This window comes from Lagenorhynchus albirostris, chromosome 7, assembly GCF_949774975.1.
Source record: "Lagenorhynchus albirostris chromosome 7, mLagAlb1.1, whole genome shotgun sequence".
Lineage (NCBI taxonomy): Eukaryota > Metazoa > Chordata > Mammalia > Artiodactyla > Delphinidae > Lagenorhynchus > Lagenorhynchus albirostris.
Genome location: NC_083101.1, coordinates 10,458,417 through 10,476,794, shown reverse-complemented (window position 1 = coordinate 10,476,794; position 18,378 = coordinate 10,458,417). Strand labels below are relative to the sequence as shown.

General features: G+C 36.6%; 1 protein-coding gene and 1 non-coding gene across 4 annotated transcripts in view; one reads left to right on the top strand and one right to left on the bottom strand.

Annotated features, from left to right (window-relative positions):
• Positions 1 to 4,440: 4,440 nt before the first annotated feature.
• The window catches only part of PPP6C (protein phosphatase 6 catalytic subunit), a 29,406-nt gene continuing 15,468 nt past the window's right edge, over positions 4,441 to 18,378 (bottom strand). The window contains exons 2-7 of one of the 3 annotated variants that reach the window (XM_060154368.1): positions 16,912 to 17,007; positions 11,269 to 11,334; positions 10,118 to 10,259; positions 6,559 to 6,638; positions 6,166 to 6,375; positions 4,441 to 5,236 (exon numbers count right to left, since the gene is read on the bottom strand). In XM_060154368.1, the coding sequence (XP_060010351.1) occupies positions 4,988 to 5,236; positions 6,166 to 6,375; positions 6,559 to 6,638; positions 10,118 to 10,259; positions 11,269 to 11,334; positions 16,912 to 17,007 (843 nt within the window). In that variant the 3' untranslated portion in view covers positions 4,441 to 4,987. Of the gene's footprint in view, positions 5,237 to 6,165; positions 6,376 to 6,558; positions 6,639 to 10,117; positions 10,260 to 11,268; positions 11,335 to 11,800; positions 11,837 to 13,696; positions 14,072 to 16,911; positions 17,008 to 18,378 lie in introns of those variants that run through there. The other 2 variants (XM_060154369.1, XM_060154370.1) reach the window with 2 other exon arrangements.
• Positions 6,712 to 6,783, top strand: TRNAK-UUU (transfer RNA lysine (anticodon UUU)). Its single transcript has one exon. It is a non-coding gene; the product is annotated as a tRNA-Lys (tRNA).

Below are 18,378 nucleotides of genomic sequence, written 5' to 3'. Positions count from 1 at the left end.
TCCTTCTATAAAATGATGATGATGGTAAATTGTAATGGGACCTTTAAAATGGCATTGACAAGGAAAACCAAAAAGTTGAACATCTGTTGGCTCCCCAAATTAATATTTTACATAATCCCAAGATAACAGAACCATAAATCCCCCCAAAACCAACAAACAATATCCACCCTTATAATCACCAAGCCAGAAAAGAGAGAGAACCTCAGAATCATTTGTCAGAGAAGACTAGGGGAGATGTGGTAGGAGGAGTCCTTGTGGGGAGGATCAACTTACTAGGAGACTAATCTTGAATGTCACTCATTATGTTTCTTAAAATATGAATTAAGGGCTTCCCTGGTGGCGCAGTGGTTGAGAGTCCGCCTGCCGATGCAGGGGACGCGGGTTCGTGCCCCGGTCCGGGAGGGTCCCGTGAGCCATGGCTGCTGAGCCTGCGCGTCCGGAGCCTGTGCTCCGCAACGGGAGAGGCCGCAGCAGTGAGAGGCCCGCGAAACGCAAAAAAGAAGAAAAATATATATATATGAATTAAAATCATCCGCTTGGTTTTCAAGGTCTTTCACAATTGGCCAACGCCTCTCTGATACGTGGTATTGTCAATAAAGCTGCAGCTATTCATTTCTTACGCTTTCCCAAGGAGTACCCTCAAGTTTACCTTCATATCATGTCCAAGTTCTAGTAATCCCCATTTCTGTGCTTTTACTATATGAAATACATGGCCCATCATTCTAGTATACATTTCACACTTCCTCTTTTAAGCCTTCCCCAATTACTCCATCTTACCTCAAACATTTCCTTCTCCAAATTTGTTGTACTTACATAAACTACACTATGTCAGCAATTATATATTGCCTTGGATTATTTTTACTTCCCAACTACACTGAATTTGGGCAAATGATATGTAAGTGGGCCCTCAATAAATGGCAGCTTTGGGCCAGGGACTGGGTATTTTATATGTGCTATTTTTAATCCTGAGATCAACCCTGTATGCCATTCTTATTTTAGACACAGAATTTTAAGATTCAGAAAACCCAACTTGCTCAAGGTCACAAAGCTACAATAACCAATACTGCTTAAGATGTACTACTCTAGGATGCCCTAAAGGGGTTCACATTCCAGCTCTCTTGTGCAACCCTGGGCAAGTTACCTATGATCTCTAAGTGTGTTTTCTTGTCTGAAGAAAAAAAAAAAAAAAGGTACTACAGTCATTGAGCCATAGTAGGGGTGACATAAAATAGGGCATGTACAGCATTTAGCTAAGTGTGCTCAATACAAGTTAGCTGCTATTACTGCCTGGCAGAGCTGGGGTTTTTACCTAGATTGATCCCAAAGCCTATATTCTTTCCACTATTCCATTGCCTCCATACAGTCTTTTATAACCCATTCCCATTTATATAAAAAAGCAAAGTGCTGAGAACAGTGGCTGCCCAGGGACTGAGTGGAATATACTTACACAGTAATTATTTTTGTTGACACACGCACACAAAATTCATAAATTTCATGCATTTTTGAATTAAGAAAACATTTGAATGATCCAAGCCAGCATAGGCTTACTATCATGAGTAATATGCCTTACAAAAGGCACATATTCACCAAGTGATTAACAAGGAAACAGAAAACTAGAGAGGGGAATAGGGTCCTTCTCCAAGCATCTACTGTGTTTGGTTTCATGCTAGAGGACTTTCCAAATGCTTCTTTTTGGTGTTTTACTACTGTATGTTTCATCAGCATGACTGCACAGTTTAAATACACAATTGAAAGAGTTGTGATGATCTCATGAAGCTGGGTTCTGGGCACTGGATCCAGGACGTAACAATGAACTGGAACACTGAAGAGTCAAATGCAGAACAAGAAAAGTTTCACTTCTGTTTACTAGTCAAGCAACTAAGTGAAGGAATAAGCATTTTTTAATTTTTAAATTGTGTTATATAAAATGCTACCTTCTTGTTGGGACAGACTGCATTAGATAAATTTTTTTGCCAAACTTCCTATAATCTTTTTATTAATTTACAGAGAGAATATAGCACCTTTCATCCAAAGAACTGAAGGTGCTTTACAAATATTAGCATTTAGAGAACAAGTACATTTAAAAATCTGGATTCTTGCTGTTAAATCTCTTTGACTCCAGATACACAATTTTTTGGAGGCTGATGGAAAGCAATTCTGTTTCTGACAATGAAAGAGGCTCAGAAAGAGTTCGGATTTGCTTTCACAGTACAGGCATTTTCCAAAACCTGGTGCTGGGCTTACAACGCAAAAACACACAAATCTTAATGCAAAGAACAATATTTCAAACCTTATTTCAAAAGTGAAACACAGGGTTTAAGACATCAAAATCTTCCAACAGTTCTAGACATCCGGACAGAGTAGGAGCTGATGCAGGTTGCATATTAAAGATGTGCTCTTGATCCAGGCTTTTTAGGATCACACCCAAATGAACACATTTAGAGTTGTGAGATTTTTCAGGAAAAAGCATTAACCTAGGAAAAGCTAGCCAAGAGCATATCAGGAAAATGAGGAAAGGGGAGTAATTGGCAATTAAAAGTAGACAGTTCTCACTAGAGCCTAGGACATTTTATTAGAAACCAAGTATATCATAGGCAAATAAAAATGGTTATTACCCCCATTAATACAACATAAGGGATTTTACATTCAGCCTAGATACAGGGAATAACAGAGCCTCATGCCTACAAATCTATGACTTGCAAGTATTTTCCACCACATGATTACTCTATATAGTACATAGCCCTTATTTATCAGAGGGATCCAAATATTCCTTTTAGGCTTACAGAGTCCAATACATTCACTCTCTCTTCCCTTTACATGTCTAATAGTAAAAACTTTTTTTTTCATGCAAAAAGCCATTATTCAGTTGAAGAGAAAAAAATCAGGCAAAACAGAGATGGCAATTAAGGAATGGACAGAATATTATTGGCACATGCCCAACTAGTGACAAACAAATGCAGTACACCATGACTTAAAAATAAAAGTCACATTACACGGGTAACTAAAACAACTACATCAATCTAAGCTAAGGAGTGTCAAATGGGAAGGAAGGGCTGAGGGTTACCAATTTTATTGGTACAACATAAAAGCAGAAGAGAGAAAGCACTTAAATACAATTTATGGTAACAGAAAAAAAAATACTGCAGAAAGCTGTTCAAAGACCACACCAAGTTGTCTGCATCATTAATTTCCAGTGTTTCACAATTAGTAAAATACATAGCTACATATCCCTGTAAGATAAAAATACCTTTCCCCCTGAATTACACTGGGGTCAGGGCAGTAAAACAAAGCTACTGACCCAACAGTTCAAGTGTGTGCAGCAAATGTCTTAGCCACTTCTTTCTTACAGCTATACAATTAAAAACTACACAAGGAGCTGTGTGGTTGGAGGAAAAAATCAAAACACTATTGTGCTCGCTTAATAAAAGAAAAGCCCTGATGAAAAATTATGTGCCAAGAAGCTTAGACTATAAAGATTTTTATTGCATTTTTAGGTAACCTGGAAGTTCTTATCCTGAAGGGGGACAGTTGGTTTTCAAAACTACCTGAACAGATGCTAAAGTGCTTTATTAATTGGCTGGCTTCACAAAGATTTCCTGGAATGACAAAAATTAATTATAGTAGTAAAGGGATACCAACTATTTCATAAAATGGTTAATTCCAGCATCATTTATGACCACAATCATAAGAGACACTGGAACATTTGTCCTTATTAAGTGGACAGTTGCATATCAAGAACTGATCATCACAACCCTTTGGATATTCAAATTACTTACACAAAGCCGAAACATAGTATCACAGACCTTTACAAAAAAGGACAATTTGGTTTTTTCAACACTTTTAAAAATCTGCTTCAGATTACAGTTCACAAGTACAAGAGTCCTGACTTTTCAACCTTTCCAGTTGCAGTTAAAAAATGAACACTTTCTAAAAGTTAAGGTCAAGTGTTACAGTAAGAATGATTCCTATTGAAAAGTACATATATTTTACTTAATGATACTCATGATAGATTGTAAACTGGATTGATCACATTCTACTCAACTGGTATCAAATGAACACATCAGCATTACAAGTATTAAATGTTTTTCTATTACTAGAGAGGATATAAACCAAAACATTAATATGGCAGTTATTTCTTTAGGCACAGTTTAGTGATTTGTTTTTAAAATATATAGTATGGAATTTCAGTTGAAGTTTTAAACTTAATAATCAAAGGGCCAAGAACTCCGATTAGGAAAAAAGAAAAAAAGAATAACTTTCAGCTAACAATGTACACTGTTTAAAATTTCTAACACTTTAACCTATTTGGGTTTTATTTAAGATTACTTTATTAAAAAATACAAGGAATCTGAAAACAGATCAATACAATTATCTTAATGTACAAAGTCATAAGCTGTAGCAGTTTTTAAACTAAAATTTAAAAACACAACAAGGAGGGCAGCCCTTTAGACCAATTTATTTTATATCCATTTAAAATATCATCCAACAAAGGAAAATGAAGTTTACAGCTGGGACAGGTATACATAACTCGAGGCATTTGCAGTCCATCGTGCCCACTGAATAACAACTTTGCTGCTGAAATTTCTTAAAACTTACCGAACTAAAACAAAAGACTGAATAATACAAAAGGAGAAGTATTTCAGTGTAGTCTGTTCTGTCAATTGGCTTTTTTAAAAAAGGAAACATCCTGTTTCCCGTAGACCAGTAAATAAGCAAGAGCTACATGCAGCAGTGTGAGTATTAAGACATTTCTCAAGTCTTCTCAAATGAGTCCAAGGCGGGGATGGGATGGGGGAGAAAACTGATAGAAAAACATTGCTATAGACACCATAACAAACAATAAATTTAGATAATTTAAAATTAAAAAAAAAGGCAAGAGGCAGCATTTCAGCAGCAAAGTGCTCAATAAAAAGTATATTGTAGAGGGTAATACACGGAAGTTGGGGTAAGAGGGCAGAAAAATGGGTCAGCAGGATGGTCGAAGGCCTCAAAGGAAATACGGCGTCGTTGTCCTGGGAGGAATAACACGTTCTGAATCTGGAACTGCCCGGAATAACTTTGGTTCTCTTGTATTTACATCTTTGAAGACCATGATCGAAGCAATATTTCCACAACGATAACAGTAATTAGGAGCAGACCATACTGTTACCAGCTTCTCATCAAACATAAATTTATAGCCTTCATGCACTAGTTGGTGTGCTCTGCAGATGAGCTTTAAGTTGTTGATATGAACAAACTGCAATTTAGAAAGGTTTTGTTAAGTATCCAGCACAGTTTTAAAAAAATCAACCTACATATATAAGAAAATAAGCATTTAAATAAAGCATAAATCCTATAATTACTAAAGCTCTCATGATTATAGAATCCATTCTACAGTTATCCCCACTAATTTCCATAAGTTATAGAGCCACTTTGGCCTGAGTTATAGAAATCATAGTAACATAATTAGTTAGAAGTTTCTGAAAGAAAAGCATTCTGTAAGTGCTATCAGATATGAAACAAAGTTTTTATGGTTTAATAATAAATATATTACTATCAATATCTATCATTCACTGAGGCTTTAGTATGGTTCTTACAAAATTCTGAAAGAGATTTATTATCTTTCTCTTGCAACTTCAGGAACCAGAGGCTCAGACAGGATAAAACTAGCTCTCTGACTTCATTATGCTGGATTTTACTTCACCCTGTGGTGTATGTGTATGTGTAAGTGTGTGTGTATATATATATTTAACTGAAAGTAGTTAATCTCAAAAATATTGCTTATTCACATAAATACATGTCAAATCATTATGTTGTATACATAAAACTAATACAATGTTATGTCAATTATATCTCAATTAAAAATATATACACAAAGAAATATATATATTAAAAAGTTGCCTATCTTGCCCTTGTTATCTCATTACTTAATTGCAATGTTTGAAAGAAAAGGAACATTTATTTTATACATAGTACCAACGGATGCTAAAGGAGGTGCTTTTATTACGTGATCTCATTTAACCATTAAGGAAAGACATACAGGATAAACTAGACAAGAAATCTGATATCCATAGCCACCACAGTTTGAGTAAACTAGACTAGAAGTTTGGTATCTATAGCCACCATAGTTCTTTATGTAGTCCATTAGCAACCAACAAACCACTTTTCCGAAAATGCTGGCTTTACCTCATTTGTGACCTTTGCACCAAAAAGCCAACCTGCTCCTCGGGGACTGATTGCCCAAGTATCCACATCTTCAGGATCTGACCAAACCAGATCACAAAATGCTCCTTTATGAGGAATTTCCTGGTTCCGTTCAATGGTTCGAATTTGATCCAGTGTTTTGATATCAGGAGATAAACCACCATGAACACACAAAATCTGCTCATCTATTAACTAGCAAAAAAAGGAAAATAAAGAGTTGAACATATAATAATAAACTCAGTCATATATCTAAATCCATCAGTGAGTGCTAATGATATCAATATAACTGAAATGGCAATTAGATAAAAATATGCCAAGTGTTACTGGCAGGAAAATACTTGAGCTTTTTTTTAAAAAAGATTTACATAAACTTACAGCTGCTACTGTGAGCATGTCAAAAACTTTGGTACAGTATCTCCAGGCATTAGCATTTCCGTATTTGGTTTGGCACTCATCTATGAGAGAAACAAAGAGTTCTCATTAATGAAGTTCTGAATCTGCTGATAAAACTAAGGAATACAGGGGAGTTCCCTGGTGGTCCAGTGGTTAGGACTCAGCGCTTTTACTGCCGTGGCCCGGGTTCAATCCCTGGTCAGGGAACTAAGATCCTGCAAGCCATGAGGTGCGGCCAAAAAATAAATAAATAAATAAAATAAGTAAAGAATATATCTAATACTGGGACAACAGAAATTTGCTTAAACTAGGATGGCAAGTTATGATACATAGTTAGCCCTAGTAGGTCCTCCATGTAGAACCAGAAGGAGACCAGTGTCTAACTAGTCTAAGAATGTGGTCCTGCTTTTCATTCCAGAAGTGGCTCTAAGAACCAGCTGAAATTATTAGTCAAAATGCTATAATCAAGAAGAGTTGGGCTTCCCTGGTGGCGCAGTCTCCTATGCAGGAGACACGGGTTCGTGCCCCGGTCTGGGAAGATCCCACATGCCGCAGAGCAGCTGGGCCTGTGAGCCATGGCCGCTGAGCCTGTGCGTCTGGAGCCTGTGCTCCGCAACTGGAGAGGCCACGACAGTGAGAGGCCCGCGTACCGCAAAAAAGAAAAAAAAAAAAAGAAAAGCTAAATATTAATTTCACATAACCCAAAGCAAAAGCTTTTGTCTTACTATTAATACCGGGGGGAATTTCCTGGCGGTCCAGAGGTTGGGACTCCATGCTTTCACTGCTGAGGGAGCAGGTTCCATCCCTGGTTGGGGAAGTGGGGCCCCGCAGGCCAAATAAATAAATAAATAAACTTAAAAAAAAAATACTGGGCAATTCTATCAAACAGAGTAATGTATTTAATGTGACTACCTTATTCTAGCAGGATAATCAAACAAATTAGAAGAGCATGGATAATTCCCATTTCAACATTTTTCAGGGCTAGGTTGCCTCTTCTGAGATTTTCTGCAAATTGTGCAACTACATACTTGAGTTCCATTAAGTACCCCTGTAGTCATCACTAAGGACAAACTGCCAATCAGTTCTTACATATTCTCAGCTGAACATTCTCTCTGCTGTCTACAACAGTTAATAGAGTACATTATCTCTTCTCTCAGTTAATACCATTAAGTTCTGCTCTTTGGCTTCTTCCTTAATTTTGAAAAAAAATGGATGTATCACTAATTGCCCTAAGTACGGCTGAAAATGATACAGGATATAAGACTGTGGGGTATGGTCAATCCTCATAATTTTCTAAATTATATCTCTACGTGAGGCAGGGTCCTTATTGTAAATGTCTCATGAGACAGCTCTAACATTGAGCTCAGTTTACCAGCAGGAATCTTGTGAATTTTTCACCTTAACACGTAAGCAAAGCACTTGGTTCATAATAACTGCTAACCATATATTTATCAGTGTGAACTGAAGGCCCAATATAATAGCTATATATAGACATTTTTACTACTTTAAAATCAATGTTAAGTTCCATGATGACTAAAACTATCTCCCTCCTGAGGAGCAGATAGGCTTCCTCTTATCGAACAAAACCATAGATGAACACTAGAGCACAGCTTGGGATGAAAAAAATTCAATACTAGATGTGCTGTTGTCATTTTCTTCAGTCAAGGCATCTTGATTAAAATGTCCTCCTTCCTCTCCCCCTTTTACCACTTTTGCCCTACACTGATATGTTGGTCAAATTCTGGGGTGTAATTATATATGTAACATCAATCTTACACAGTTGGAGCCAGTTGCTTTCACTGAGCTAACACCACATAATGTATTATCCAAAATACTGATTATTTTGCAAAAGAATCAAACACTTTTTATTCCAAATGATATTTGGCATTTTGTGAATGAAAATCTGAAGTAACTTCTAGAAAGGAGATAAATATTAGCCATCTAACTTTTCAATTCCTATTAACAGTATATCAACAATAAATTGTCGGGGAGTTCCCTGGTGGCCTAGTGGTTAGGATTTGGGGCTTTCACTGCTGTGGCCCGGGTTCAATCCTTGGTCGGGGAACTGAGATCCCACAAGACACGCGGTGCAGCCAAAAATAAATAAATAAATAGATAACAATACGTTGCCAAATTTCTCAATTTAATAATTGATAATGGCTGACAAAATCAGGAGTAAAAGAGTTCAGCTTATCTTTATAATGACAGAAGATAATTCAAAATATAAAGTCTAAAAACTAAAGGGTTATGAAATTAATATTTTCAAATCTCTCAATATCTTCCTTAATTGTGTTCAAGGAAAATTCTTATTAATAATATCAACAGGGCTTCCCTGGTGGCTCAGTGGTTAAGAATCCATCTGCCAATGCAGGGAACACGGGTTCGAGCCCTGGTCCTGGAGGATCCCGCATACTGTGGAACAACTAAGCCCGGGCGCCACAACTACTGAGCCTGCGCTAGAGCCCGCGAGCCACAACTACTGAAGCCCATGTGCCTAGGGCCTGTGCTCCGCAACAAGAGAAGCCACTGAAATGAGAAGCCCACGCATGGCAATGAAGAGTAGCCCTTGCTTGCTGCAACTAGAGAAAAGCCCGCGCACAGCAACGAAGACCCAATGCAGCCAAAAATAAATAGATAGATAGATAATAATAATCTCTACAGTTCTGTTATCTACCTCCTTCAAAGAGCTTCCTAACCTCATTTTGAAAAACTTTCAACCATGTAAAAATTTTATAGAAGTAGCTATTTTGCTTTTAATGGCTGCATTCTATTTATGACCTGAGGTCCTAGTATTCTCTGGAGAAAGCACACAGATTTACAGTACATCCATCCAGTATAGTACAGTGCAGCTATAAAATAACATCAATGAAGTGAAAAGGCTGATCACAATATTAAAAAACAAGTATGATCCCATTTTAGCTTGGGGTGTGTGTACACACGTATGTATAAACACACACACACATACATATATATAGGATAGGTTCTCAAACTGAGTGTGCAAAACATTCCCTTTCAGCAGATTCTAAGGTCCCACCCCAAAAGTGGCGCCTAGCAATCTACATTTTTAACAAGCATCCCAAATGATTCCAGTGAGATAAACTGAAGACTACACTTTGAGGCACTGATCTAGAAAGACATACACCAAAAAGTTAAAAATGGTTCTCTCAGACTACTATGTATAAAGTAATAAGCTACAAGGGTATACTGTACAGCACAGGGAATACAGCTTATATTTTATAATAATTTTAAAAGGAGTATAATCTCTAAAAATACTGAATCACTATGTTGTACATCTGAAACTAATATAATATTGTAAATCAACTATACTTCAATTAAAAAAAAAAGAATGGTTCTCTCTACATATCAATAGTCAGATTTTCAACTGACTGAGGGAAGAAAAGGAGTTAAAGGTGAGAAAGTGGAAAAAGATTATCTGTATTTTCTAATTTTACTATGAAAAGCACATGTATGACTTGTGTGGCTTTTTTCCCAAAGAGGAAGGTAAATCAATATTCAGAATCAGAGAAATAGAAGGTCTTACCATAAAATCCATACACCTGTGTAATCTGTCTACTCTCATGATTTCCTCGCAAAAGTGTAATACGATCAGGCCATTTAGCCTTTAGTGCAAGAAGGTAAGTGAAGGTCTCCAAACTATAGTAACCTCTGTCTACAAAATCACCCTGTAAAGTAAAAATTTACAGTTACAAACAATACAATAGCAACAATATTTTTTAAAAATTATACCAAAGGGCACAAACTCAAGAGACACAGCCCAAAATAACAAAAATGAAGAGTTACACATTGAATTATTTGGAAATTAGGTTTTAACAAAAAATTCAAATGGAAATAAATAAGCTGTTCCTACTAAATGTTTGTGCTAGTCTTATGCTACAGGAGCCTACAGGAACCTGCTGTGCAATTCTCTCAAGGATTTTCCCTGCAAAACCACCATTTTTTCAATTCTCTGTTACCTACATTAATAAATGTTTCTAAAAGATCATGTGTGAATCAAAAAACTTCAAATGAATTTCAAAAATCTTTTTAACTGTATCAAAAGAGCTGTCAACTTGAAGAAAATAGTTTTTTTGTAAAAGCAATTACCATAATTATAACAGTATTCTACATTTAGCTTTGTATTTAACAACTACATAAGAGGATATACTATTTACACTTCCCATTTATGTTTTACTCGGGCCAATATTAGACCAATAAAAGATTAGAAAAGTGACCCAGAAATTTTCAGAAGGAAGGAAAATAACAGAAGGACTCAGAAAAAGTTCAACAGTAACATTATATTACAAAAAGAAAGTAAGCAAATATCTACCTTAACAGCAAATGTGTATATGTGTATATTAATCAATCCACAGATTAATAACAGGTGAAAATGAATGCTCAAAAAAAATCTGATAAAATAACAGTAAACTGAAGATTTATGCCTTAAACCTGTGGGCTATTTTACGGCCTAACCATTACTGAGGGCTACAACCCAGTCCTGTGTATACAGCAGTTTACAAAAGCAATTATTCTCAACTAGAGAACACAGCAAAATGTAGAAAAGCATAGAATCACCTTTTCACGTATTTAAATAGTGATTGTCACATGGCAACAAAATTATTACATAATTTACATGTAGTAAGTCAGATCCCTTCCATTTAAAATAAGTACTTGACATCACTGGTGTTTACATACCATAAATATGTAGTTTGTGTCAGGAACCTGACCTCCAGTTCTGAATAGTTCACAAAGGTCATAAAACTATAAAAGAAAGGCAATATATGCTGATTACAAATTCCTGTGAAGGAGTAAAATAATAAAACCGAGGCCAAACTGTATAAAGAAGCAGTTAATTAAGAGGACTTCAAATATTTACATTTATACAAAGAAATGAAGTGCAAACTAAACTGCCAAGCACACAGCTCCCAAGCCTTAAAAAAAAAAAAAAGCACTAAAATGAAGCTCAGTTATCACTAAAATCATTCCTAAGTCATTAATGTTATAGGCAACCCCCTTTCAAATTTCTTTCATACTTCTCCCCATCTATCACTTGAGAATTTGAAATCATTTATCAGTTACCTGTCAATAAGCTAACCCAATCACCTTGCCCCACCTTCAACATCTATCTTAAAGAGACAAAAGATAAGGAAACAAGTGGATAAGAATTTCTTTGGAAGAATGAAGTTATATGACACTTCGTAGTGTCGGAAAGAGCAGATCAACCTACCTTCTTACACTCTACTTTGGAAGATGTGTACCCTCAGCTTCTACAGCTGTGGAGAGTCTTCTCAATAATCAGTAGAAAAAGAATAGTATATTTCATCATATTCTACTTGACTGAAAATTTAACTGACAAAAATGTGCGTTCGATAACTTCAGTCAACTCGATTATCCTAATCCTACTTCCTAAAGTCACAGTTTTTCTGAAAAAGGATTTTAGATTAAAGGAACTGACTATAATATACCATACCAACTACAACCAATAATTTCCTTCACATCTATCTTTTACACTTGAAAGTAGTATTACTACTTAAATTTCTAACACTTAAAACAGTACAGAAATCTTAGTCATAGTGAACAAAACTGAAATTTAAAGATTAACTACTGAAATAAAGTACTACCCTTTGTAGCAATGTTTCATAAGTCTGAAGAGTTGTCACTTGCTTAAAAAAAAAAAACTTTAGAAAGTTTAAAATAAAATTTTCCTATCTTCTTAAAATTAGCAAGCAAACAAATGAAACAAATTCAGTCTCAGTCAACTGGTAGACTATTATTCATTCAAAATATATGCTGTTCATTTCTACAAAGTGGAATCCCTTCCTTTGAAGGAATATACTTCTCACTTCCCACCGCACAGATATATATATATGATGTGTGTATGTATATCATATATATGTATAAATACAATCACACACAATATGAGCAGTAAAAAATAAGTATATATATATAAATACACTTTCAGTGTATATATATACACATATACATATATGTGTTTGTGTTACTTTGGCCTAGTAACTCCACTTCTGTGACTATATCCTAAAGGCAAAAAAAAAAAAATAAAGTAGTCTGTATAACATAAAGAAAATGCATCATAGCATCATTTCTAATAACAGAAGAAACAACCTTCGTAACTAACGTAAGGGAATATTAATAAAGTATGATCTACCAATTCAAAGACCTGGACCTCAGGCAGTCATAAATAATGATTATAATGGAAACTATGTAGCAAAGTGGGAAAATGACTAGGGAAAAGAATGGAACACAAAACTATACCTCTAATATAACTACACAATTTTGTCATGTAAAAATTGAGTATGTACACACTCAAAGTCAGGAAGGAAACATTAAAAAGTTTTATGAAACAATTGCTTCTATAAAAGTGTGGTGAAAGAGTGTCCTTAGACTTTACTACTGATGTCTGTAGAAACACATTCTTGAATAAAAGCTTTGTAAGTTTCCATTTAACTTATATATATTTAATGGATGATCAAAAATTCTGCTTTGGGGACCCACAGTTCCTACTCCATACTGGTAGTTTTTTCCAAAATTCTTTAATATAATAAATATTTACTGAAAACATATGCAGACAATTAACCTTGTCATACATTACTGGAAGCCCATCTCATTATTTCACAAATAATTTCTACCATCTATTGTATGTTTTCATATCACACACACTCTGTAAATGTTCTCATTTTAAAACAAAACCAATCCCGAGAAGTGGATTTTATTCCATTATTAGAGGCAAGGAAATAGTTGGCTAACTCAGCAGTTTTTAAACTTTCTGGTTTCAGGACCCACTCACAGTCTTAAAAATTACAGGTCCCCAAAAAGCTTTTGTTTATACGTTATATGAATCAGTATTAACCACATTAGAAATTTAAAGTGTAACATATACCTTCATACAGGTATGTGTTACAAAAGGGAAGAGAATTTTAATAACCTTTAGAGATAATGGTGCATATTCTTCTTTTAATACATCAAAACTTGACAATTGGTCTCTTCTCAAACTCTGTTAGATAAGTTGGTCTAACACTTTGAGTGGGTAACACACTGGTTATTTGGAAAATGGAAATGACATTTCTTTATACATCATCAAAAAAATATTTGTTAATTTACTCACCTCATCAGAAAAGTCTTTTAAGTATCAGAAGCTAGTAGCCTCATGGTGGTAAACTCAAATTTTCTAAAATTCCAATATTTCACTTGAAAACTCAAATACTGTCATCAGCAACAAATAATGTCAATTGTTTTCCTTGAAGTGACTGGCTCACTTCGTTCACTTTTGCAAAACAGTTGCCAAATACCTGTAGTTTGTCATTCATTCTCTCAGGTAAAAACAGCGTTCCATTGAAAAAAAGAGGCTATTTCAGCAGGAGATGCAAAGAACTGCACAAGTACTTTTCTTTTGAGCAAACCATTTTTCTTTGATATGCAGTAGATGTGCTTTATGCATACTTCCTATTTCATCACAGGGACTACTCAAAAGATGTATCTACTGAGGGGTCAAGAGTGCCAATTAATATTACTGCTTCATCATGGACATTCTTAAGTGATACTGGCATTTTATTTTACTGTACATGCATGCATGCTGGTGAAGAATACAATGACAACCAGCATAGGCTGGTGACACTCCCTTGATTCATTCTGGGGCACCAACAGTTTTACCCTCAGTTGATTTTCTGCCAACTTACAGATGCTCAAGGGTCCACAGGCCATATTTAAAGAACTGAAGAGCTAGATGAAATGGCTTCTTAAACAGCTGTTATGTACCCAAGCAGGACCTAACTTAAACCAAGCTCTGTCTGACACTGAAGTCTACAATCTCCTCACTAGATTATGTTGTTTCAATGCTTCTCAGGAACTGTATGCTTGTCAACATTTCTTATGAGTTTATTTATACTCATAAACCAATCCTGCAATTCCAAAACTAGCCCAAGGGGAAGACAACTGTACAAGTCCCAAAAGATACACCTTACATTTGACTAGTCTGCAGACATTTAGAAGCTCCTCAAGTCCCATGCTTTTGATGAGCAATTGTTTTAAAGGGTCAAGTACAAGAGAAACACGGCTCAATTTGGTGGTAGTCTTAAAATAACATGGGCTGGGAGTTCCCTGGGGGCCTAGTGGTTAGGATTCCAGGCTTTCACTGACGTGGCCCAGGTTCAATCCCTGGTCGGGGAAGTGAGATCCCACAAGCCGTGCAGCCAAAAAATAAATAAATAAATAAATAAATAGCATGGGCTATCGGGCACCCAAATGAGTTTCAAATCTCAGCTCTGTCCCTTAGTAGCTGTGCGAATTTGGGTTAATCCTCAATCTTTCAACTCAGTTTCCTTCTCTACAAAACCCTACCTCATAGGAACCTTAAAAAAAAAAATTGACATGCAATATGTGAAAAAGTACATTATTAATGTCAAAACACAAGATAAATGTAAGTAAGAATTGTACATTTGACTGAAGGTATATATAATCTATCAGTAGAAGTGCAAATTTATTATCTGAATTAATTTTAGCAGTTTGAAGTTGTCTCTAACTTCCTGACCTCTGATTATGACTATAATTCATATTATTGAAAAGTCTTGGGGAATTCCCTGGCAGTTCAATAGGTAGGACTCTGCACTTTCTGGTTTTTTTTTTGCGGTACGCGGGCCTCTCACTGTTGTGGCCTCTCCCGTTGCGGAGCGCAGGCTCCGGTCGCACAGGCTCAACGGCCATGGCCCACGGGCCCAGCCGCTCCGTGGCATGTGGGATTTTCCCGGACCAGGGCATGAACCCGTGTCCCCTGCATCAGCAGGCGGACTCTCAACCACTGCGCCATCAGGGAAGCCCAGGACTCTGCACTTTCACTGCCAAGGGCACGGGTTCGATCCCTGGTCAGGAACTAAGATCTCACAAGCCTCGTGCTGCGGCCAATAAACACAGGTAACCCCTCAATTTTAATATTATAATCAAGGGAAAGCATTACTTGGTTTATTTCAGCTTTTAGAAATATGTTAAGGCACTGCTTATATTAATACCCTTTATGTTAGCAAAATACAAATATTTATTATACTTTTGGAGAGAAGTTACATGGAAATTAAGAAGAACTCCTAAGGTCTACTTTAGAGAACTAGAATTTTAACATTAAATATGACATAGTGGGGGCCTCTATTTAGAAGCTGATAACATGCAGATGTCATTTATTATAACCTCACACATCCAACGAACAGACTGAAAAACCAAAAAGAAAAGAGCTAAGCAGTCAAAATAGAACTTTATGGGACTTCCCTGCTGGTCCAGTGACTAAGAGTCCGCCTTCCAGTGCAGGGGATGCAAGTTCGATCCCTGGTCAGGGAACTAAGATCCCACATGCCACGGGGCAACTAAGCCTGCATGCCGCAACTACTGAGCCTGCACTCTCTAGAGCCCTAGTGCCGCAACTAGAGAGAAGCCGGCAACGAAGGGCCTGCGCGCGCCGCAACGGAGACCCAGGGCAGCCAAATTAAAAGAAAAAAAAAATAGAACTGTACTCATGGAGCAGCCCTCAATCACAACCAAGCTACACACATTTCTGCTCCTTTAGGCAGTCATAGTTAAGGTCCTGTAGGAATTCATAAATACTATATTGTTCACAAATATTATGTCTTATAGCCCCAACTCCATTGCATGCACAGAGCAGGCTATGAGTGTTCTGTTCAGCTTTCATTTCCCAGTAAAAAAGAAAAAACTACAAATACACAGTTTTCTAACTAGGCTAAACACTGACAGTAAGAGTCTAAAGATGAGGTGTACCCCTCCTGTCAATGCTCTGAAACTCTTAAAAACAAACAAAACCCCAGCAGATGAAAAAATGAACTGTCTTTCTCATCCCATTCTAGCACTGACTTGCTGTAAAATCATGCACCAATAATTTTATCTTTCTGAACTGCTGCTATTCTCATTCCCACTAAGGAAATGATAAATTTTCAATAAATTTCAATAAAATTTTCAATGAAATATGACATTAAGTGAACAGAACAGAAATGAACAGAATGAATAGAAAATTAGTGCCTAACACCAAAGCATCTGCTATCAATCATAATAACTAGGAGCAGCCCGCATTTGTATTTTATACCTCCCCCTGTCCACAGAGCAATAATGCTTCTTCACTTTCTAAGTATGATTTCAACAAAGTCCATGAATAATTTGACCACTGCTTTTATTCACTTTAACAGTAACCAGGAATCATTAATGTCACACAGACTGAGGCACCCTAGCCAACCACCAGCATTTTTTTTTTTTAATATTTTGCAGCACAACTGGAAACAGACATGGACAGACAGTACAAAAGCTAAAAATCTCCGCATGAAATTTTACCTGTCCATGTATGTCTCCACACACTGTTACTGGTGTTGATACTGGCTGGACGTTTGACTCTTCCAAGAGGAGGTCACAAACATAGTCACATAGCCGCTGTAAGAAGAGAAAATAAAATGCAACCTTTTATTACAATATTAAAACTAAAGACCAAATGCAAAAAAGACAAGAACTAATCCGTGTATTGTTTCACAGGAAAGGAAACCATGATGATTCTGGGATTCGATTTCTGTCAGCTTTTACCTTCCTCTCACAATGCCTATTCCAAAATGCAAACTCCCTGGCTTACAGGTAATAGGTTCTAGAAGACAGAGAGCTCTGCAAGGAACAGTAAAATGATGTTTTTCAACAGAAAAATGCAAAAGTCAATAAAGAGGAAAAGGTTTTTACCTGCTAATTTTTTTTTTTTTTTTTTTTGCGGTACGCAGGCCTCTCACCCCTGTGGCCTCTTCCTTTGCGGAGCACAGGCTCCGGATGCACAGGCCCAGCGGTCATGGCTCACGGGCCCAGCCGCTCCGCGGCACGCAGGATCCCCCCGGACTGGGGCACGAACCCACGTCCCCTGCATAGGCAGGCGGACTCTCAACCACTGCGCCACCAGGGAAGCCCTTATCTGCTAATTTTTAAAGTACATTGCAAACCACGCACTTACCAAATATGACCCAGCAACTGCATTCTTGGCAATGAAAATTTATGATCACATAAAAACCTGTACACAAAGGTCCATAGAAGCTTAATTCATAAGAGCCAAAAACTAGAAATAAATCAGTTGTCCTTCAACAGTGAACAGTTAAATTATGGTACATTCACACCGTGGAATACTATTCAGTAATAAAAAACAAACTACTGACACATGACAATCTGTATAAATTTCAAGGGATTTATGCTGAGTGGGGAGAAAAAAAAAACCTATCCCAAAAGGTTATATACTGTATGATTCCATTTATATAACATTCTTGAAATAATAAATTTATAGAAATGGAGACCAGATTAGTGATTGCCAAGGGTCTAGGAGGTAGGGGCAGCAGGAGGGAAATGCGTATGGTTACGAAAAGGACAACATGTGGACTCCTTGGGGTGATGGAACTGTCTGTATCATGAATGTGGTATTAGATACATGAGACTACAGATATAACAATACTGCATAGAACTAAATACACACACAAATGAGTACAAGTAAAACTGGAGAATTATGAACAAGATCGTGGAGTGTATCAATGTCAATATCCTGATTGTGGTATTTGTTCCACAAGACATTATTACCAGAGAAAACTGGGTAAAGGGTACATGGGATCACTTGGTATTATTTCTTACAATTGCATATAAATCTACAATTATCTCAAAATAGAAAGGTTAACAAAATTAATCGCAAAATGTACATTTAAGAGTCACTCTACCTTTTAAAAAGAACTCTAGGGGAACTTCCCTGGTGGCGCAGTGGTTAAGAATCCTCCTGCCAATGCAGCA